Below are 24,308 nucleotides of genomic sequence, written 5' to 3' on the forward strand. Positions count from 1 at the left end.
ATGTCCTAAAGATGTAAGAGATATATATATATATATATATACACGCACATATATATTGGTGTATGTGTGTGTATTCTTACTTGGGTTAATTTCAGCAAGTTTTTAAACCTTCTCAGTACATGCTTTCATCTTCAAAGCTAGTCCACATAGCTAGTAAGTTTCATTCTGTTTAATTTGCTGATGTCATCAGATTTGAATAGGGTCAATGGAGGGAGAAAGAACTAACATATAAAACTAGGTACCAGGCAGTGTGCATTAACTGTATTCTCAAAATGACCCTAAAAAGGCTAAAAGTTTGCATAAAAGCATCTTCCAGACATGAGTACTTTCCACATTGCTGATGGATAGATATGTAATTGGCATAGCCAATTTGGGAAATCAATTGAGCTGTATATGTTAAAATGAATAATGCACATACTCTGTGCCCTAGCAATCCCACTTTGTAGGAATCTAGAGAAATACTCACATTGCACAAGGATGCTCTTTGCAGCATAGTGAAAACCTGGAAACAATTTAAAAAAGATAGATAAGTAACAAACTATTAAACAAACATTATGGAACATTATAAATTAACTTAAAATAATGAATTAAGACATATCTAATCTATAATATAAGAGATTGTTTGGCTTACATTACAGAAAAATAAAAGCAGTAAATATTTAAACATATATATGTATAAATATAGGTAAGAGATTTGAATGAAGGGAAGATGGTTAAGGGAAGATCTTTGACTTTGTATAAATTTTTATGTTAGGATGTATTCATGCACTATTGCATAACTAAAAAGCACCTTTTTTGTCTTTCTGAACTTGCTCCTGTTGGATCTGTGAGCCAAATCCACCTGCAATTGGTTGTATTTGTAACCATTTTCCTAAACTGAAGAACATGTACCTGTTTAGTGAACAATCTTTAATTCTGTGCATTTGTCTGAGCAATTATCCTCAGCTACCAGCAGGAAATCTGGGAACATATTCAAAGGCTGCCTAGAAACATTAAGCTTGAAGTATTGCTATTGATGTAACAGAGGGAGGAGGGATGAAAATGTTACAAGTTGAAGCAAAAGGAAAACCAGTGTGCAGAACATTTGGCAGTCTGAGTAAATGCATAGTCCTGTTTTAAGAACAGCATGTTACATCTACATTATAGCTATACTTCAGTATGAGTCTGTCAGTGTTTCCCTTGTTCAGTCTGTTATTCTGATTTTTAATACCTCCTTGGTCTCAAGAAAACAGTATTTTTATCGTTTTAGGAATATATCCTGGAGTTGTGTCAATTGGTTGTAAACTATAGTAATGTATGAAGAAATTGAGTAATGCTATCAACCCTTTGCACACTGATAAAATTATGCAGTTTGCTGCTTTGGTAAAAATGTAAAGAATGCCAGCATAATTGATAGAGTGACCGTTTCATCTAATCAGTATTAAAAATCATACTCTTACTTTTATGGATCATTTTCTAACATCAGAACCTACTCTTTGAAATTAAACTAGAAGCAGATCACACAAAGCATACTTAAAAATCAGCTTGATGTAGTCTAAGAGCAGTAGTCTTAGTTGAGTTTTCAAAGGTAGTTTCCCATACTGGTTTTGGATTTTTTTACATTTAATGTTTTTGTTTGATAAATTTTAAATTTTGTTAATTGCAGACATATAATAACATTAGGGGACATATCAGCTGAGTTCTCAAAAAAAGCAAAAGAATGCAAACTAAAAAGTGCAAGTATGTATTGTTACGAAAGCATTCTAGAAATTATTTTTCATTAGGTTACTTGTAGTGTTGACAAAAGCATTGGTAATGTGCTCTTTGGAAAGATGGACATCATCTAAGTAAGCACTTAATAATGTTCTTATTTCTGACAAATTGGGTTATTATAAAAATAAAGGAAATAATAATAATACCTTAAGAACCTAAGACATTTAAGTGACACTGCCCAGTAACAATTTCTGAACCCCCTTTTGTTTCTCTTAATAGGAACTCCATTCTCCAACTCTGAAAATATCTACTTGTGCCCCAAGCACTCTACATATAACCCCAAATACTGAACAGGTAAAATAAGTTATGGATAGATTACATTATTTTCTTTTTGTGTAAACCTTGCTCATTTGTTTAAGTGATCTTTAGGCCCTCATAAAGTTTTACACATTCACAAAAAATCAGGAACATAAAACTGGACAGGATAGTCTTAAATATGAAAGTCAGCTCAGCCCATTAAAGGAATGTGAAACAAGTGCTGAAACAAGTGCTGTGAACTGAGGTTTTTCAGTTTCATTGTCTACTAAATCTGATTGCTTTTCCTTTGAGTGCAATTTATTTTTAGCCAAGGATCTCCCACTGATTATGTATATTTTAAGGGTCCTTGATTTGAGCAGAAATAAAGTACCTAGATCTTGGATTGATTGAGGACGTGGCTTTGTAAATGATACTACTATACGTTTACACCCAGAGAGAATAATTTACAGGGTCAGAACTAGTCCTTCTCCAAGGTACATGATTTGAAAGACACACAAGCTCAAGTTCCCTTAATGTTTATGACCTACTAATCCCACTTTTAAGATTATTTTTGAGTGTATGCATTATATCTCCAAAAGGTACCTGTAATTATAAATACCATATTAACAAATACGTGTTTAATGAGCTAGCCCCATATACGAGGGTGAGTCAAAAATTATTCGCACTCCAGTTATATTAAAACTTCTGTTGGCCGCACTGTCTTATCAGCACTTTCCATTTGAGGCTACTGTCTCCTCAGTTACTCCTGTGCAGGTGTGAACGTGTTACATCAGTTCATCTGTAAGTGCGGTGCGAGCAAAAATGGTTGCCCCACTTGTGATGTGCATGAAAGAAGAGCAGCATACAGTGATTCATTTTTTGTGGTCTGGGGGTGTACCTGGTGCCGTTATTTATCGAAGACTTTGTGTGCAGTATGGACAAAGTGTTTTGCCGCAAAGAAGTGTGTATGAATGGATAGAAAAAGTCAAGGAAGGTTGCACAAGTGTTAGCCATCAAGAAGGAGCCAGACCCCCGTCCACATCCGTGGCTGATGACAACATCAAGTGTACATGTGAAATGATTCTGCCAAATAGACGAGTGACAGTGGATTATGTGGCAAATCATTTGCAAATCAGCCATGGCTCTGCCTATGAAATAATCCACGACAGACTTAGGTTTCAAAAAGTTTGTGCTGAGGCCTACACTTCAGATTAAACTCAGAGGATTGCTATCCAAGGGTGTTGTGATCTTGCATGACAATGCACGTCCTCACACTTGTGCCCACACTGTCGACACTCTGCAAAAACTTCGTTTTGAGGTGTTAAATCATCCTTCCTATAGTCCTGATCTTGCTCCATCAGACTTTCACCTCTTTGATCCCCTGAAAGCAGCCCTATGAGGACGAAGATTCACTTCTGATGAAGTGAAGACAGTGGTGCATTTGTGGTTCACAGCTCAGCCTAAAACATTTTTTTAATGAAAAAGCTTGTTGACAGATGGACAAAGTGTATAGAAAAGCAAGGAGATTATGTCAAAAAATGATGTATTTGTCTTTTCTAAAAGTTAATTAAATTCTACAGCCAGAGTGTGGATAATTTTTGACTCACTCTCATATTAAAAAGTAAATTCTAAGTAAATAAACCATAAGACATCCTAAGTTTGTTAGTACATAGGAGGGGAGTATAAAGGATGCAGGATTTGGAGTATAGGAGGGAGAAAGATACTGTTCTGAGAAAACATGCCTGCCCAGATTGAGGTGTCACGATGTGAACTTGAAAAGTGAGGGGATAAATGGACAAAAGCTGGTCACACTTTTATCATGTATGTTTTTGAGACTGAAATTAACCAGAACATGTAATCATTTATGTAAATGACTTTTAAAATTTCACTCTGAAAATTGCTCTCTATTATTATTGATGGCTCCAAGGTCACTAAATAACTATGATTATATGCAGCTTTTATCTTTTCTTCACAGGAACTCCATTCTCCATCAGTGAAAGTCACTACATATCCACAGACCACTATTAGGCGATATATAGTGCAAAATCCTGAACAGGTAAGTTATATCGTGCAAACTCTTGTCCCAACCTATTAATTCCTCAGAAGTTGATAGCTTAAACAAGAAGGGTGATTCAGTTACTAGATTCCTGAAATCAGATTGTTGGACTTTCTTCCAGTTATAAAGTTAATTTCTAATCATTAATGTAAAAAAAGTCATCTCTAGTTCCAGACAACTATGTGCCTCAGAGATGAAGCAGTTCCAAGTAACATGGAAATTCTTGGGTTATAAAGTCTTTCTGCTTCTATAGCACCATCCTTGTGCTACAAAGGATTTTTGTGCACTTTGAACCAAATAAAAAAGGGACAAAGTTCTTTCATAGGCTTCATATAAAACTATCACCTGTTGAATTGGCAGTTGGAGTCTTTTAGTCTATTTAGATTTGCCATTGAGATATGGGCTAGGAAGAAGAAAATGAAAAGTCAAAAGTTCAAAAGTATTTCCATGTCTTCGTGTACTATGGTGTATGAACTTTTGTGCCTAACAATGAGGTCTGTTGAAAATTTCATTATTATATTTTCTACAAAAATATATAACCTTATACTATACAAACTAGGATGTTATTTTCTGTCTCATTTTAAGGAGAAAAATTAAGAAAAAAATTTCCCCCACAGTAATAAGCCTTCCTCAACACACACACACACACACACACACACACACACACACTCACACACACAGCCTTACTTTAGCTGCAACAGGAGGTTCTTCTATAGGGTTATAAAGTCAAAAGTTTCACAAATAGAAACAGTGTGCCCCAGATAATAATACAACAATTCTTTGCTTTTCTCTTTATTTTTCCGCTATTGTGGGAAACGATTCTCCACTCTTTCAAAAATAAAATTGATCATTTGCTTCAGCTGTGGAAAGCAAAGGGTTAAATTAGGGTACCACACTTGGTACTAGTCTAGTTGGCTGGAGAGGATGTATTGGGTTGGCCAAAAAGTTCGTCTGGGTTTTTCTGTAACCTGAGCGAACTTTTTGGCCAACTCAATGCTATTCTTCTGCTTGCAGCTATCTCCCCTCTTCCTTCTTTCTTTATTCATTTAAAAATTATCTTCTCACATTTCTTGTGCATGTGTGAACCTTTGAGCATACAGGCTCTATGTTGGAGGGGGTGATTGTTTTGGACATTTCCTTGAGTTTTCATATATCTATGTAAATATCAAGAGCAAATGTGATGATAGTAAAGCAGCTGCTTGCTCCTTTTGCAGAATCAGTGTTTAAGCAACAATTCTGAAAAATGTGTGTGAGGGAAGGGAGACATGAGGAAGGCCTGGGAGATGAGACAGTGCCTCTTTCTACAACTTGGCCAATTACTTTCACTTTCCTCTTTTTCCTCTCACTCTCTTTTTCTTCCTTTCACAAATAAAGTGGGAAATAGGTATACTTGGATGCATATTACACTTGATATCCCTGGCTCTCAAAGAATTAGTTCTAGATAGCACTTTGTTTTTCATGATGTGAGAAGTGTTGTGTTTGCCTAAGATATATCCACAGAGAGATTTTAAATATCGAGTCATTTGAATTCCAACCCTCTTTGCCAGTGATTCTTATGTGACTTTGGATGCATTCTTATTCTTTAGTTAATGAGGAAGTGGAAGAATTAATATTTATTGGATATATACTCCATGCTAGGCAATTTACATATTTTATCCCATTTAGTCCTAAAAAAGTGAGAAAACAGAAGCACAGAGAAGTTGTCATTTATTTAGTGAATTTTTATTGATAGCCTACTATGTACCAAAAATTGCCCCAAGAACTGGAGATAGAGCAGTGAACAAAATAAGGTCCCAACCTTCCTGGAAGTGAAGTTCTTAATTGGCTCCAAACCATTTGGTTACAAAACAGCAGAGTTGGAACTGAAATTGAACAAAGCAGATATGGGAGAGAAACATTTGCAAATTAAGAACTATTGATGATGTAGGTGAATTAGGATCCAGAGACCCACCCACATACCACTTCTCTCCCCCATCCTCCCCAGCTACAGTGTAATCGTGAAAGCAGAGAAATTGAGCTTGCCTCATTATGGTTGTGTTCAACTGCAAAGAAGAAAATAGTTTCTCAGGGAGAAGATCCAGCAGAGAGTTAAAGAAAATGATCAATTTAACATTTTAAGCTTTTAACTCTTTCCATTATTGAGGGATAAAATAAATTTCAATCCCCATGCTTTGTAAACAAAAATAATCTAACTGGTTATGTAGAGTAGTCTGAAAATCCTGTCCAGATATATTTTATTTACCTAAGTATATGACTTTTTGTTTGCTCTTTTAAATTCCTTCAGGAGAAGATTCTGGCTACATTACAATATTTATAATAATCTGAGCTTCCTAAATGGCAACTTTATCATCTTTCACCTTCCAATTTATCTAATCTTTACTTCTTCTCCCTGTAATTAAACTGATCTCAATCCAATTCTCTCATGATTTCCTTCTAACTCTGTTCAGCCTTTTTATTTTTGGTTGTTCCTGATCTTCCTTATTTTCCATTTATTGTCATTTTAGTCAAGGGATTTATGCATTTTGGTATATGACATGACTCAGAAATGGGGAAATATTTTTGTTCCATCAGTGGATAGAATCCAACTGATATTAATCAATTAATTTTCCACTTGCAGAGCTCCTACTGTGGGAAGGGCACTCTACAGTCTTCAAATTGGAAAATAAAAGGAAATAAAATAGATAGCTAGTGGGAAGATGCTGCATAGCACAGCGAGATCAACTCTATGATGGGTGATGACTTGGAGGGATGGGATAAGGAGGGTGGGAAGGGATTGAGGGAAGGAGGGGGTATGGGGATATATGTATAAATACAGCTGGTTCACTTTGTTGTACAGCAGAAACTGGCACAACAGTGTAAAGCAGTTATACTCCAATAAAGAGTAAAAAAAAATAAAGGATATACAGCAAGATAGGAAGTAAAGTTCCAGAAAGGACCAAACTTGTATTCGAGGAAATAAGGTGAGCATAACTAGAGCACATAGAACAAGAGGATGAATGAGATGAGATAAGACATGGTGGGGGAAACAATCCAGCAGATACACATACAGAATTGCATCCTGACATCTGTAACCTCCTGGCACCATCTGGTGGGGAAAAGTCATCCGTAACCTCAAATTCAGGAAAAACAACAACAACGAAAACAATAACAACAAAACAACACACCTTTATGGCCACAGTCCACGTGACTTTGGATCAGATTAAGATGTTTAATCTACATATAATTCAATCTCATATGACCTTACTTACAATTGCCTGATTTCTGCTCAATTCAGGAAATGATCAACGCTATTATGTATTTTCTACATGAGTTCCACCAAGGAAAGTTACACTCTTGATAAAATATAACAGGTTCACATGTCAAGTCCACATTTCAAGGCCACATTAATGATTGACCCACTTGATGGTTTTGTAGCTTTTTGATCAAATATTTCAGTTTTCCATAAATGCCCAGAAAATAGCCCTGCAAAATAGAAAAAGCTTTCCTTGGGACAATTTTGTGTATTTTTACCTTAAGTGTAACAATATAAGATAAAAGTCAGTATTTACTGAAAAAAAAGGGAAATAATACATGGTTCTCAAAACACAGGAGCCTACAGTTCCTCTCAGGAAGGGGAATAATATATGTCCACAAACAGCTATGTAAAATGCATGGTTGGGTGTATGATAGATGCCATGAGAGAAATACAGATGAAGTCCTATTGAGGTTCAGAGGTTGGAGATAACACATTTGTTGGGGGGAATCAGAGAAAGATTTATTGTGGTATTTAAGGAATTATTACAATGAACATTGTTATTGGTACCATTTTACTAATGTGGAAACAAAAGCTTAAATAAGTGTGACTTGCTCAGGTCTTCTGACTAAATCTATCAACCTCTATCTTTTCTGACAGTTATTCTGGGGGTATTTTTGACAAGTTTTGATAACTTATACTGGATTTGGGGTTAAAAGAAGAAGAAAATTCAAATATGACTTAAGCTTTTCAGTATGAGATACTGGGAACATGGTAGCCCAATTAAAAGGAGTAAGAAGTAGGGGAGAGGAGAAGCTGGTTTCTGGAAGGGGGAGACTGTGAGATATGTTTGAACCAGTAGCATTTGAGGTACATGGAAGGGAAGATGCCCAGAAGAGAGTTAAAAAGAGACTCGAGAAAGGTCACATTTGTGATGGAGACAGGAGTTATTCCTCTTAAAGTTCTGTTTGTAGCTGTGGGAATGAGTGAGATCACTGAGGGGTAATGGAAAGAGTTGAGGTCAGAACCTAAAATGCCTGCTCTAAAGGAACAGAAGAAAGGAGCCACTTTCACAGGCAGAGTTGCTGTCAGAGAGGCATGTGAACACAGAGTAACTGAAGCAAATAGGGAAAGGGAGTGGTCAACCACCTCAAATGGCCAAAGGACAAAGGAGGATGAGGTTTGAAAATAGAGTTTGACCGTTAAGAAAGCAATGGTGTTGTTTGAGAGAGCAGTTTTGGTATACATATAGAGGCAAAATCCAGGTGCAAAAAATTAATGGGTGACTGGATGAACAAGTGGAGGAAATAAGTGAGGATTACTCTCCTAAAAGGGTTATTGGTCAAAGGAGGAGAGATGGGATGGTAGCTAAAGGAGAAAACAGAATCTTGGAGATCTGAGAGATTTATAGACAGAGCAAAATAACTAGTAGTAAGGAAGAGTAAAGATGCAACAGATAAAGGGGAGAAAGGGATACAATTCTGGAAGAGTCAAGAGTGGTTAGGATTCCAGGTATAGACAGAGAAGTGACTTCCAGATAAAAGAGGAAATATGTTATCCATAATGAGTGGAAGGAGCAGAAACTGAAGAGAGATTTTTGAGGTGGGGAGGAAGATAGAGGAATCTCATTGGATAGATTATCTTGGTTTATTAGAAAGTAGAAGGCGAATGAAGGAACTGAGCATGGTGCATCGACGAAAAAAAAAAGATTCGTAACCATGGTCATAGAGAACTTGGTGAATACAAATACGACCATGAATGTTGGGCCTCTTAAAGTTAGACAACTTGAATTTGTGCTGAGCCACCTCAGTAAATCTTTCCAGCAAGGTTTCATGACCTGGGAACAGTAAAGTAGATGTTGGGGATTATGTACTTTGTTAGGTGTGAGAACTACTCCCAGAGGTTCTAAAAGTAACAATTAAATTATAAGGTCAGCCATCTTTGAAAACATCTGTTAATTTTTAGGGTGGATCTGGCACCAATTCAAATGTACCTGTAGGAAAAAAAAACTGCCAAAAGAGTGAAACTGTCTAGCAGCTCATCTGTTAAATCTAAGATTTTTGATTAATTTTGCTGACCTGTTTTATGCAAAGTGATTTATTCATATTAATATTTGGTTTTACTTTCTTATAGATTTGGGGAAAATAATAGTTCATTAATTTAAGAAGTTTTTCTTTCAGTAGATTATTTAAAATAATAAGTCCAACAAACAGTTTGGGGGAATCAACACTCTTAGTACCTAAGTCATTTTTCTTCTTAAAAAATAATAATGGTCCAGCGTTTAGAGTGAATTTTAGTTCACAGAGAAGAAAACTTTACACTTTTGCTAAATTTTTCCCCCATTAGAAGATGCTTATATCCTTAACATAAAAGTTCATATCATCCCTTCTCATCCAATGATCTGTTCATTCACTATGGGTTATTCAAGATGGATAAAGTCCCTGCCCTCAACAAGCTTACTTTTGTATATTTTTAAACTTGATATCCTAGAAAAGTTCTAACAAGATTCTCAAAAATTATTTTAAATTCAGTATTGATTTTAAATATTATATGACTGTATTATTCAAAACCAATGCCATTTGTACATTAAAATGACAGATTAAAGGCACTTTAACATACATTATTTTGCTTGGTGTAAAGTACCCTGCATTACTATCCCTATGATAAAGGAGCTGAGCCTCAGAGAAGGTAAATGATTTACCTAAGTTTCCGCAGCATGTAGGTGCTAGAGGCAGAACTGAAACAAGTTTTATTACCCCAGGATTTTTTTTTCTATTATACCTACTTCCACTATTTTTAGTAGTCAAATCCAATAGATTTGTAGTAGTTCAAATCCAATCTACTTTGTAATTCAAACCTGTTGACCTCCCTGAAGCATTTATACCTTCACTCATCTTCCTATTGCTTCTTAAAAATTTCTCTTCTCTTGACTGTATGACATTTTTCTCTTATGATTATCATACATCTGAAGATTTTTAGTTCTATCTTTGATCTTCACTTCCCTTTTCGGCAATTGCATGGTTTTAACTAGAACTTCTAAGCATGTGATTCTGAAATCTAGAACAGTAGCCATGAAATCCCCACTCAGTTCCAGACGTGTTTTCAACTGCATGCTGTAAAACAGTCTTTTTGCTAGTTATTTGCCATAAGTTAACACATGTTTAAGGGATTACTATGCACTATATACTTTGCTAAATGTTATGAAAAATAAAAACATGAATCAGACCTAGATTCTTACCAGAAACACATAATACTCCATGTGTCCCCACTTTCACTGTTTTTCTTTTTGAGACCATTGGCCATATAGTAGATTACTCAGGTTCAAGATCTCAGACTCATCTTTGAAAAGCGCTGTCCTTGATGATTTACGATAATTTTCTAACTAGTCTCCTCACCTGTATTCTTTCCATTCCCCAGTAAATCTTCCTGAAGTATACTTATGTTCAAATCACAACCCTGTTTAAAAGCATTCAAAAGCATCTCACTGCTTGCAGAACCAAGCTCCATCTGCCAAGTATGTCCCTTACACATAACTTTACACTTTTCCAACCTTGGTGTCTTGACTTACTTTGTTTCCTTCACTTCAAATACCATTTTCTTTCACCTCCTTATATTCAAAGCCCACCTTAACCTTCTCTCAAATGCTACCTGATCCAAGTAATCTACCCAAGCACTGCCAGATGGAACTCAGTTTTTCTTCTTCTGAATTCCATCCCACAAGTTATTTCTCTGCACTTTTTATTAGCACTTGCCTCTTTCTACCTTGTATTATAGGTATCTGTGTTCATATATCATCTAGCTCAGGGATTAGCAAATTTTCCTCTAAAGGGCCATATAGTAAATATTTTATGCATTGTTGGCCACATAGGGTCTTGGTCTTCTTTCTTTTTACTTATAACACCTAAAAATATAAATACCATTCTTAGCTTTAAAACATTACAAATATAGGCTGCTGGATATAGTTTGAACCCTGATCAATATTCAATGTTCCTGGTAATAATCTAAGTTTGATTCATGCCTTATAATACTTAGCAAAATATATTGTGCATAGTAAGCTCTTAAACATGTGTTACATGTATCACCAAAGAGGCTTTTTTTTTTTTTTTTACAAAAACAAGCACAAAATAGTTTCTAGGGGAATTTAAAAAAAATATATCCATCTTTAGATTTAGTAATTCATCAGCTAGTCAAAATGAATCACTTATATGTTTATTTTACCAAAGTATCCCAGGAACATTTAGTTAAAGCACCCTTTATCCAAACTTGAATACAAGAAGTATATACTTTGGGTTCAAGAGTGTCTTGCCTTCTCAACAACCATTGTTTTAGTCCAGTTGTTCTAAGTTTTTACAATAGCAGACTACAAAAACGCTATCATATTTTATTGGTTTTGAAATGTCCTAAACACATTAACTGGTAATAGGTTTAGTCAATCCCCTTCTATACTGTTCCCCTGTATTACAAAAATAAATGAATGCAATTTTTGGTTTGTAACAAAATAACCCCAACTCCCCCTATATAAGTGAAAAGTAATATGAAAACCAAAAGAAAGGAGAAGAGTATAATACACATTACATTTATTTTGGACTCCTGGTCTGATTCTTATTAGCCCTTCTCTGCTTTTTTTCAGTTCTTGGACATGTCACCACCCATTATTTCATTGGTGACATCTTCTAAGCACTTGGATAATCCTACATCAATTTAGTTGATGATATGGAGATACAGTGGCTCTTAAAGCCTCTACTCTGTTCTCAGTATTCAAAACATATGTTGTACTAAGAGTCTTAGCTTTGATTGTAATCACAAGAACTGTACACTTCAAGGGCACCCAAATTGAGTTCCAAGAAAAAGAAACTTTAATATAATTCTACTTACTTTATAGCTCAGTGGTGCTGAATTATGCTTATTTTGCATTTCTCCAATACTTTTGCATAGAAAGAAACCTGCCAATGAACCCAATTTAGATAAGGTTGACCTCATGCCTGTCTACCTCAGAGGAAACATTATATCTTGCCTTAAGAACAGAAAAAAATCTTTCCCACTTCTTTCCAATTTCCCCAAAACACTTTGTTAGGCCTAGTAAAATGCAGTGGGAGATACAGATTGTTCTGTTTGAGAAAATGGGCTATTTTTATTACTGTATTCTTATATCTCTCAGAACCTTATTGGGATGTCATTCCACTTTCCTCCTAAAGTCTGCCACTACCTCAGAGTTTATTGGAGAATGTATATTTGTTTAAGTTAAGATTCCTCTGGAAAGGTAATTTTAAAAGCAAAACACAGTCTTTATTGCTTTATTATAGGAATCACTGCCGTCATTCCTAAGAGAAGGCCATTTCTTTCCAGGAAATAATGTTATTTATGAAAAAACCATAAGAAAAGTGGAGAAGCTAAATACAGATCAGGTAAGCGAAATTTGTTTTAAGGCTTATTTTATAAGTGTATACTTTTGAATTATGAATATTTTAATAGATTTAAAATGGCATTTAATTGTCAAGTGCCAGGCAAGATCACTATCAGTCATAATAATACCTCGTAATATTACAGCCTTTCCTATCATCCTTAACACTTTCATTTCCATTTCCTCATTTGAAGTATTATTGTTCCCATTTTACTGAAAGGGAAACTGAAATAAAGATATGTCCAGTCATGGAGGAAATTAATTGTAGAATCTGAACTTAATATAAATATCTCAATGCTTTGTATGTTTCCTTTAAACTAGGCTCACAAAAATCATAATTTAAAACATTGTAATTTTGTCAATTCATTTAATATGAAATGAATTTTTAAATGAACACTCTCTCTAAACAGATTTGTAAAATACTGTATACTGTAAAAGGTCTAGAAAGCTAAAGCTTGAAGTCAGGTTTTTGAAATTCCATTAAGCTTAATTGAGAGACCAAGTACAGAGTGCAAAACTGCAGCAAGATGGTGGTAGTTCCATGGTATCTAGAGCTCCTCCCTCCCCCTGCCCTTCTGTCCTTCAAGCAGAGGTTTCACATTGATCTGCTCAGTGGGTACAAGCATTCCAAGCCTAGACAAACCTTGGGATTTTTCTCTTGAACTAGGACAGTGTATCAGTTTCTTAGGGCTGTGGTAACAAAGTACCCAATCTCAGTGGCTTGAAACAACAAAAATTTATTGTCTCACAGTTCTGGAGGCCAGAACTATGAAATCACCATGTTGAAAGGGCCATGCCCCCTCTAGAGCCTCTATAGAAGGAATTCTTCCCTGCCCATCTCCTAGTTTCTGGTGGCCTCAGATGTTCCTTGGCTTGTAGATGCATAATTTTAATTCTCCATTGTCACATAGCATCCTGCCTGTGTGTCTTCATATGGTCTTCCCTCTGTGCATGTTTGTCCCTGTGTCCAAACTTCCCCTTTTTTATGAGGACACCAGTCATGTTTGATTAGAACCCATCCTAATGGCCTCATTTTAACTTGATTACCTCTGTCAAGACCCTATTTCCAAATAAGTTCACATTCTGAAGTACTGGGGGTTAGGACTTCAACGAAGCTTTTTTGGGAGGCACAATTCAACCCATAACAGGCAGTTAAATATGGTCAAATGAATTTTGATCACAAAATCATTTTTCTCATATACAAGTGAAACAGTAAAATATACTAAATTCTCCTTTTTCATTTTTTTGGCATGAGAACATGTCACTTTTATGAGCAGTTATGGGTAGTTGTTACCCAAGTCATAGGAACTAATACATTATTACTCATTTGATACCCAATAAAAATGAAATAGAATAAACTCTCAGAATCATGAACATCCAAATCTTTAAGATTCTGGTCTACTTGGAAAACTGGATATGGTCTGAGGGGTTTAGCATAGGAACAGCAGAATATTTCTGGACATTTTGGTACCAAACAGAAAAATTTCATGAAATAATGTTAGTTCTTCAAAAGGCACTTTCCTCAAGCTACCAGATTATAACATCTGTCCTTTATCTAAATGGACTACCGAAACAATAAGTCTGACACATTTTAAATAGTAAGGAATGTTTGAGACACATCATTTCAAGCTGCTTCCAACTTTCTGTTTCAAAGAGAATAAACAGCTTTTCTAAATCTTGGCCCTATAGGAAATTATTAAATATCCCGAACATTATTATTGCTATGCATCCAGAACAATTAAAGAAGAACCCCTTTAAGAGAACATTGCTGCTACTTACTATTAACTTGAATATTTACTTTTACATGTCCACTTTTCTTATTAATAACAAATGATTTGGGAGTTTTGGAACTGCCATGGAACAGAAATACAGTGGGATGAGCTGGATAAAGCCAGAGTCTGGATGAACCTGTTTAATGTCACATGAGACTAATTCAAATCAGACTAGCTCTTAAGAGATGGGACCTGTCCAAAAAAGAGATCTTTATAGCAGAAGGGTGGTAAAGTGGTGCCAGTTGCAAGATAATTATCCAATTCATCTAAATTGTACTCTGTGCATTTTTTTCTTGAGCAAAGAAGAAAAGATATATGGTAAATCAGAAATGTTTGATCTTTTGCACATTCAAAATTCAGCTTGTGGTATGTTTCAAAAGTATGAGAAACATATGAATATCTTCCTTTGGAACAATAATTTTAGCAGTCAGGTGTAAGGATTGAAAACTGAAAACCTGCTAAGACTCTAGTGGTACCAATGAATGGTTTAGAGGACAAATAGGCTCAGGAAAACCACTAAACATCCCAAATGGAGACACTGTCAGCATTCTATTCAAGAGCCAACTGATGCGTTAATAAAGATGATTGAGAAGTGGGTTTTGTTTTCTTTATTGTTCTTTCGAAGATTTTCCTAATCTGCTTTTTAAGGGACACATTTTTTTTTTCAGGAGGAATTCTACTTCAGTAGTGTACAAGCTCCCCACTGGGTGAAAGCTTTCTCTGACTATCACTCTGACTTTATCATAATCTAGTGTATGAAGGTATTTTGTAACATAAAAGAACAGATGATATATTCATCCCCAAAATTTGTACAAAAGTTGCTGATAGTACACAGTCAGAATTCTACATTGTAGAGCTCTTATTTAGTGCTAGCATATTTGTAAAGTAGGTCATATTTGAAAGGAGCCTAGAGAAAATGATTCTATGAACTGATTCTGTGACTTTTATTATCTATGTGTCTACCAAGGCAGTTTCTACTTGTAAAATGTGTTCCTTTATATATATTTTTTTTCTTTCAAAGTATTTTCCTATACATGAAAAGATATTTGTATACATGGTAAAAAATTTCAAAGCATAAAAATATGAAAAGGTACAAAAAGAGTGTAAAAAGAGAATAAAAATGTATATAGTGAAAAAAAGCTTCCCTATCCTGATCCTCTTGTCCCTCAGTTCTTCTTCCCAGAGGCAGTCACTCTTAAAATGTTTTTGCTCTATGCATGCATTTAAAAGCAGTTGTATATATTTGTAAATATACATGTATGTACATTAAAATATTATACAGAAGGAGCATACTATGTTCATTCTTATGCATTTTGCTTTCTTCATTTAATATAGTTTGAAAATTGTTCCAAATAAAAATTTTAAAATTTGAAGTGCCTAACTTTATTAATATAGGTCACCTTTCCACAGTCAAAAGGAAATAGAGTATTGAATTTATTCTTTCAAAGTTAATCGTATGTGCATGAATGTAGCATTATGATTCCAATAGAGTATTTTTTCTTTGAAAACTAGCTTTCAGGTGCCTGTTTTCAAAGTAGAGTAATAACAAAATAATATAGAAAATTCAAGCATACATACCTGAAATCCCCAAAACCAAAATAACAAGATATCTTTTCTTATTCTGTGCTCTACACTTACCAGAAAAAAGCCATGGTAAATAAGCACGCAGATAGCAAAGAGTTAGTTTGAAAATAAGTTCCAAAATATTTTGAGGACATTACAAATTCAGTTTAATGTTCTGAAGGAACCCTGAGCAAGAAATCATGAGTTCCAGCCCCAATTTTGCCATTAATTAGTTGTGTCATTATAAGTAAATCATCTTACTTCCCTGGACCTCATGGGTTTACCTACAAAACTAATGGGGTGGGTGGTGATTAAGTTGATGATGATGATGACACAATGATAAAATTAGTAATAATAATAATAAATGTTAATTACCCACCTACTTTGTACTAAGCACTTAACAAACATTAGTTAATTTACTCCTCATAGCAACCCAGTGAGATACATACTATCTCCACTTTTACACATGAGGAAACTGATACTTATAAAGGTTGCATATACAGTTTCTCAAGATCACAGAATAAGTGTTAGAATCAGAGTTAGAATCCATGTTTTCTGGATCTGAAGTCTCAGTCACTGTTTTCCAATCTTTTTTTCTTAATTTATGTTTGATTTTCATAAGCATAAGAACTTCACCTGCCCCCACTGTGATTCTAATATGCTTCCTGACATTGAAAATAACTACATTATATTATTTTCTAATTTATATCTGCCAACATCTTCAGTATTATTATTATGCATTTAGATCCTGCAGTGCCTGTTGAATCATCAAAGAAACATTAATATTAATATTCATTACAGTTTTAGTGTTAAGTAAGACTGGAGTATTAATTTAATCAGAACATGCAATTCCCTGGCCAACTTAGGTAAGTATTTAAATAGTCACAGCCACCCAGTCAAATAAAAATAGAGTTTGATACAACTTTTTCCAATGGAATAATTGGAAAAAAATAATATATCACTGATGAAAACTATAAACAATAGGGCTTGAATTACCTTGTGAAAGAACACATTAAATTTTTAAAAATGGATTCAGTTGGGTTTTCTTTTATTAGTAATTCTTATTCTGAGTGACTGTTTTTGGCATGTGCATGTGTTTTAGGAATGCTATCCTCAGGTTCAGTGCCATCATCACATTGTCCAACAGCCCCAGATCATCCACTCTTCACACTGTCAACAATCCTATCCTAGCCAGCAAATCCAAACCATCACAGGAAGTGATTCAATCTCTACAAACACTGGAATTGAACTGTGTCATGGTGGCTCAAACCATACACATGAGCAGGTAAGATTAATGAGCTGATTTCTTATAACTGAAATAATCTCCTAAACCCTTCTCACGTTAAATTTTCATCAAAATATTGAGAAGTAACACCATGGGGATTTGTGTTTTACTATGGCATTTTTAAAACAAAATTTTCTGTCTCTTCTCAAAAGACAAAATAATTCAGGTCTATTAAGACATTAAATCTATGAGGGGAGTTAGGAACTGACCAATGAATACCTAATTTCTAGCTGATCCTCAGTTTTAACATGGGTTCAACAGTTGTGCAACATTAACTATTTTCATGAGGTATGATATTTAAATGAACAATGAATTGTAAGTGATGTTGTCTAAGATGATTGTAGTGGTCACATTTCACAAGCTGGTAATTATTTTTTATATGTTTTTTTTGAAAATATGGTATATTAACCCAAGTCAGAATAGGCGTACATTTTATTGTATGTTACATCAACAAAATAGAAACTAAAACTTAGTTGCTAAGAAGAACTATCTTGGGATGCAATCATCAGTGACTAATTTATGTTCTGAATACTTTGGAATCTTGTAAACATCTGTTATACAAGTGTTAAAGGAATAAAGATTGTCTTGTATCTTGAAAAAACTAACAATAATAACTGCAACTGTGGAGAATAAGCCACCATTTGTATTTTTTCATATTTTTTTCCAATAAAGAGTAACTTGCTCAAATTGACCTCTCTCATAGGCAATTCCTACTGAAAGACAAAAGAAAAAGAATAAGAAAATATAAAGGAGCCTGACTACACAAGAATATGATTGTTTTATATGAAATATGCATGAGATTATTTTTAAAGACTGAAACTTAAAATATACACTTTGGCCATATTGGTAAAAAAGGAACACAAAAGATTTAAAATCCATATTTTTCCAATCTAAAAAAGCCTAAAATTATCATGTATGGAAATACTGCCCTTTAGAATTACTCTAAAACATGGTCCAGATGGTGTTGAATTTCTTAAATTAGATGGATTAGTAATAACCATTAGAAAGACATTTTATTAGGTTAAATCATTTGAAATTATCATTTTTATAGGACAAAGTTGATCAAAGACTAACAGTTTCATACAGTTCAATCTAATACTTAACCTTGCTTCACTTCACTTTCCTCATCATAAAATAATGATTCATCATCCATTTCTTACAGGGATATTGTAAGAATAAATTATGTCTTGTATGTTAAGCTCTTAAGCATTGTTGAGTGCTAATGGTAAGTACTTAAATAGTAATTAATAGTTTTTAGTAGTAATTATTATTCATAAGCATTAAATCTTTATGCCAGGTACTATGAAAAATACAAATGTGGATAAGACATTATCACATTTCTCTTGGGTGCTTATTGTCTAATAGGGGAAAGTGGCAAACATAAAACATTATGCAAAGCAAAGTGTTTGTTATAAAAGAGGAACATGCAATGTGCTTTGGGAACAGAACACAGAAGAAAATAATTTCAGCTGGGAGATCTAGGAAAGCTTTGTTGAGGAGAAAGAGATTGTCCTGGGTTTTGAAGAGTGAGCAGAATTTCCATGTGTGGTATTGTGGTGTGCAGCATGGACATCCTAAGAACAGGGAATCACATGAAAAAAGTCATATATTTGGGAAAGTATGTTTTGGGTTTCAGGAATAGTGGTTTGGTTTGTATGGCAAGGAAGACATGGGATGAAGAGTACAAGAAAGTAGGGTTAAAATGGTACATTAAGGCCCGATCATGAGGTCCTTGCCACTGCAGGATCGTAGTTCCCTGACCAGGGATTCAACCCTGGGCCCTCAGCAGTGAAAGCACGGAGTCCTAGCAACTGGACCACCAGGGAATTCCCAAGGGTTAAGTTTAAAATTTTGAACTTTATTTGGTAGGCAATGGAGAATGAGTGAAGGTTACCGAGTAGGAAAATATTGATAGGTATGATTTAGGAGGTTAATTCTAGAAGCTTTGTATAAGACAGATTGAAATATTGATTAGTTTTCTTCTCACAATGATCAGATGAAGAAGGTATCATTGTTGCCTTTATTGTTCAAGAGAAGGAAACTAAGGTTCAGAGAAGTTAAGTTACTTGCAAAGGCTTGCATAGCTAGCATGTGGTAGAGCCAGGATTCATACATAGGTAGCCTGACGCCAGAGCTTATTGAGAGTTCCCTCTGGAAGTTGAGTCAGTAATGTGGAGAGTCCTTAGTCAATAATGTAAATATGAATAGGGCAATGGATGAAGAGTCTGCCACTGGGGACGTATTGGTGTTATAACAGAAAGTGGACTATCTTCAGGGTCAGAAGACCTGGGTTCCAGTCCCAGCTATGTCCCTTTCAAGCTATGTGTTCTTAAAAAATACTAAATTTCTTCGAAATATCTTCATCCATAAAATTTTGGTAGTAATGTCTACCTCACAGTGTTGATGTAAAGACTAAATGAAAATACATGTTTGATGTGTTTCATAAACTATAAAGCCTACAACATGAAAAAATACCACAGAGAAGAATTTGCAGAGAGAAGATTATTAAAAGCTAAATATTTCAGTAGTCAAAGCGTGAAAAACTAGGACAATAGCAGTAGGAATGGAGTGAGGGACAATTATCAGAGATGGGAAAAATATCACAGGATTAAGAATCTTGTCCAGTGGCAATGGTAATGTTATGCTACCCTTTCATTAGCTTAGTGCAACTAATAATATATTTGACCAGACAAGATATTGTCTGTTTAGAAAATGGGCAAAGTTGGGTAACTAGTGCATTACTTTCTATTTTATTATTCATCCTTCAGTTTAAGATTCTGATTTAGCTTTGTTAAAGTCTAGAGGCTTTTTGTATAGATACTTTTCTTCTGGTTTTTCAGTATTTTATGTGGATAAAGTTGAAGTGCTGCTGAAAACAGAATAGTGCCCTGGGAAGCTTAGAGCTGGTAATTTCCACCTATGTGGATTACATAGGATCGGATGCATTTCTGGTCAGAGTGAGGATGGAGTAATCTGATTGTGCAGATCCCATGGACAAAGCAGGGCAGAGGATGAGTTGTCTCACCTAGGCTCCTTGGTGTTTACATGTGTCTTCCACATGAGTGCAAGAGTCTCTGAGGAGTAATAGAGCAGATGTCAAAGTTAGGCTTTTTTAAAACTAAAAGTTGGCCCATTTTATTTTGTGTTTAGAGTTAAATTCAATTCAGAGGTAGTATAATAAGGTAGAAAGAACATAGACTTTCAACTCAATTATCTGGGTTTATAAAACCTGAATCTGCTGAGCTGCATAATCCTAGGTAATTGACTTTAACTGGACTGAGGTAATCAACTTAACTGGACTGAACCTCAGTTTCCCCATCTATAAAAGAGAGAGAATCACATTTAATGTGCAGTGTATCTACAATGGACTACATGAGGTAAAATATGTAAAGTATCCAGCTTAATGCCAAGCACATAGTCGATGCTCAAATGAATGTTTGATTCTCTGCCTTTTCCTCCCCCAACCCCAGGCCCCAAATCTTTTAAAGTATCAAAATAAAAAATTGGTTCCCATTGTAATGGTATTTTTAAATGAAATGCAATCACCTTTAAAGTACTTTCCACGAAGCAAAAGTCATTAAAATATTTTTGAAAATCAGGTGTCCAAAAACCTGGCTTCAAAATGTTTTTAATAAAACTACCTTAGAAACATCATCATTTTGGTTTCAAATTCGAAACATCACCAATCACATTTCCTTCCCCGAGGACATTAAGAATAACATGCTGTGATCATTTTCCTGCCATTAGCAAGGAACAGATAATTCCACATATGTTAGTGACAGGGAAAAGCTCAGCTGAACTCGTTTTACAAATTGTCATACAGGTGGTGTTTATAAGAAAGACTCAAATAATTATACATATTGCATGTACAACTCTTTTGCACTTGGCTTGAGACTTCCAAGAAAACTTTTAGAGTCATGGGAAGATGTCAAAGAAAGAGTCCTGCTCACTTGGATGGTGCTATTGCCAATGGAAAATTCTCCAACTTGTGATGCCTTTCTTCTGTCATTTGAAAATTTAATTTTTGTCAACATCAAGACAGCACAGATCTTAGTGTCAGGTGCTTTTTCTGACAAGTATGCAGGAAGCTTGTTACAATGTTAATTTAACATAAATCATTCACTAATGATGGTATCATTCATTACTAATAAACTCAGCATTTCTGCCTGTTCCCTCACCTAGTCATGGGTGGCTCCAGTCCTTCTCCATCTTTATTGCCTTCTTCATCCCCATTATTGAAAATGAGTGTCTTTTGTGCAAAACTCTATTCCCTGCTATCTTTTCCCCAAATTTAATTAATATTTGTTTTGGACCCGTTTTTTTTTTCTCCAACACAACCTTTATCTGTCTCCTGCTACCTCCTGCTCTTGTGCCCTTTTGAACTCTTGTTCTGTGGCAAACAAAAATTGTTATTTATTTACTCTTTTAAAAATAGTTTTTATTTTTTAAATCAAGGTAATGCATATAGATAGCTTAAAAGTTCAAATATTATTAAATGGCATAAAACAAATAGCAATTTCCTGTCCCAACCCTTTGCATGCACACCTGATGCCCAGAGGCAACCATTTTCAACTCAGCTTTTTTGCTTCTGATATTTACTTCTGTATAGCTAAGTAGTATGAATATATTTATGCTGCTACTTTTTTATTTATCAATGTTGTATATTATCTGTTGGTGATTCTGGTACATAAGGATCTAGTTCTATTAATCCTCCATCTACCTGTTTACATCCCTTTCATCATCTCAATATACTTAAATCCCCATTTTTGAGGCTAAATCATTATTCAGTGTTTATATTATTATTGCTATGAAAGTATTATTTACTGCTTAACCAATTGTGTACTATTTTGCTGCTTTTATTAGTACAACTATGATTTGCTGGTATTACTAATTCCCTAACTTTTTTCATTTGTTTGGTTTTCTATGTATCTATTGCTAATTCTTTCCTCAGTACAATTTCATACAGTCAAGTGTTTTGGTTTTTATTGATCAACCATTTCTTCTCTTTAAAGTCCTACAATCCATATACCCCAGTCCTCTTGGCTCATATTATCACTACTACCGACCTTCGAGTCACTCTCCTTATCCTCCAACAGTTTCACTGGCAGGGTTACAATCTTTTCCCCACTTTCCCCTGACCCTTGCCCTGGAATCATCTATGAGAACTTCTCTACTCAAATGAGTGATCTTTCCCACGCTCTGTCCTCCTTGCTCATCATCACCGTTAATTTCTCCATTTCTACTACATCTTCAGCTCTCATAGACTTTGGCCACTCCTTGAACCTCCTCATCACTTGAAACTGTTTCATCTGGAATTCTGAATGTCTCTTTGTCTCATAATCACTTTCTTACTTCATCTCCTACTCCCTAATTCCAATTGAGCCTTGCCCTCTGCAAGCTCTCTAGCCCTTGGTTCCAAACCAGGCTGGTGTCCCTTGTCAGCTAATTCAACAATGCTCCTGCTAGAAACCCTTAAAATTGTTATTGCCTTCTCCTTTTAGTCCTCACTTTGCTGATCCCTTACTTTGGATAGACTGCCATTCACTTTCTCTTACCCTAGATTTTGACTTCTTCATGTGCTAGAGAAAGTTTGCAGACTAGGCCAATTTAGTCTAGTACAGATTATCTCTACGTTGCTGGACTCCTGTTGCTGGACAATCCTTTTAGTTAATTCTAATTGACTTGCCACTACGGTCCTCAATATATAATCCTTATTTTTTCCACCTTCTTCGTATTCCAGGTCCCACTTCTGTTCTCTTACTTTCTGGAGGTAGCCTTGCCTTCTACAGAGAATTGGCAGTGGAACTCAGTTTTTATTGTGCACCAGAATGAGTTGGTGGGCCTGTTTAAATAGTGACAGCTGGGGCTTGATAATTTCCATTTCCTAGTTCATTGGTTATCCTAATGCTACTTGGTCCAGAGACCACAATTTGAGTTCACTATGTGAACTTCTTCAACATCCTACTTCATTGAAAAATCTCTCTGTACTTTCAGTGAACTTTTGATTCTTTTGATCTTCGAGAATTAATAATCTAACCTCGTCTTCAAGGTGACTCCCTTAGCAACCCTACCAATCTACTGACTTATGATCTCAATCATTTTTGTTCCCTTCACTTGCAAAATCCCTGAGGCAGGAAGGTATACCCACTGTTGTCATTTCCTCATTACCCACACATTGCTTAACGCTTTGAAAACCAAATTCTAGTTTCTGCTTTTATTGACCTCTAAGTTGCAAACTCCACTTCCGTTTTTGCTTCATTTTCATCTTATTCCAGTTTGAATAAGATGGAATAGTTGATACTGTTGATCCATCGTATTCTTGATATTCTTTCTTCCCATTATACTGTACTGCTGCTTCTAATTCTTCTCAGGCTCCTCTTTCTTCTTTCATCAGATCTTCCCCAAAGACCCATCCTTGGCCTTCTTCTCCTTTCTCTACCCCTTCTTCCTTGACTATATGGTGTAAACTCTTGACTTCTATGACCTTTACATGATCACCTTTACGTGGACAACTCCCAAAACTTCCCTCCTAAGCCCTAATCCATAATTTTTAATGGACTAGTTGATGTTTCTACTTGGCTGTCCCACAGTCACTTCCAGATGACCATATACCAGCTTTTCATTCTATGCCCTCTATTTCTATTAATGATATCTTCAGTCCCCTAGTCACCAGACTTAAAAATTAGCATTACTTTTTACTTTCCCTCTCCTCTGCCACCTCACACCTAATCAGTTGTCATAGTCCGAAGAGTCTTCCTACATAAAACCACTCTCATATAGCTGAAAGTTGGGTTTCCTTCTTATAATTCTTTTACCATTGTTGTTGTTGTTGTTGTTGTTATAGCTAAGGTTTATTACAGCGATGTAGCTGGCGTGGGACTGATCCCCGGGGAGGAGACGCCCACTACACAGGCGCCTGCCGGAGCTTTGCAGGCCTTGCCTGGCTGTGGGGAGTGTGCATCACACCCACAGGGAATGGGGAGCGGAGTAAGGACCCGCGGTTGCCTTTG

At 35.4% G+C, this 24,308-nt stretch overlaps 1 protein-coding gene across 3 annotated transcripts in view; it reads left to right on the forward strand.

Moving 5' to 3' along the window:
* The window catches only part of POF1B (POF1B actin binding protein), a 77,611-nt gene that overhangs the window by 13,051 nt on the left and 40,252 nt on the right, over positions 1-24,308 (forward strand). For all 3 annotated transcript variants that reach the window (XM_057718703.1, XM_057718704.1, XM_057718705.1), the window contains 4 exons: positions 1,972-2,046; positions 3,965-4,045; positions 12,581-12,682; positions 17,116-17,298. In XM_057718703.1, coding sequence (XP_057574686.1) covers positions 1,972-2,046; positions 3,965-4,045; positions 12,581-12,682; positions 17,116-17,298 — 441 coding nt within the window. The remainder of the gene's footprint in view (positions 1-1,971; positions 2,047-3,964; positions 4,046-12,580; positions 12,683-17,115; positions 17,299-24,308) is intronic.

This window comes from Hippopotamus amphibius, chromosome X (assembly GCF_030028045.1).
Source record: "Hippopotamus amphibius kiboko isolate mHipAmp2 chromosome X, mHipAmp2.hap2, whole genome shotgun sequence".
Taxonomy (NCBI): Eukaryota; Metazoa; Chordata; class Mammalia; order Artiodactyla; family Hippopotamidae; genus Hippopotamus; species Hippopotamus amphibius.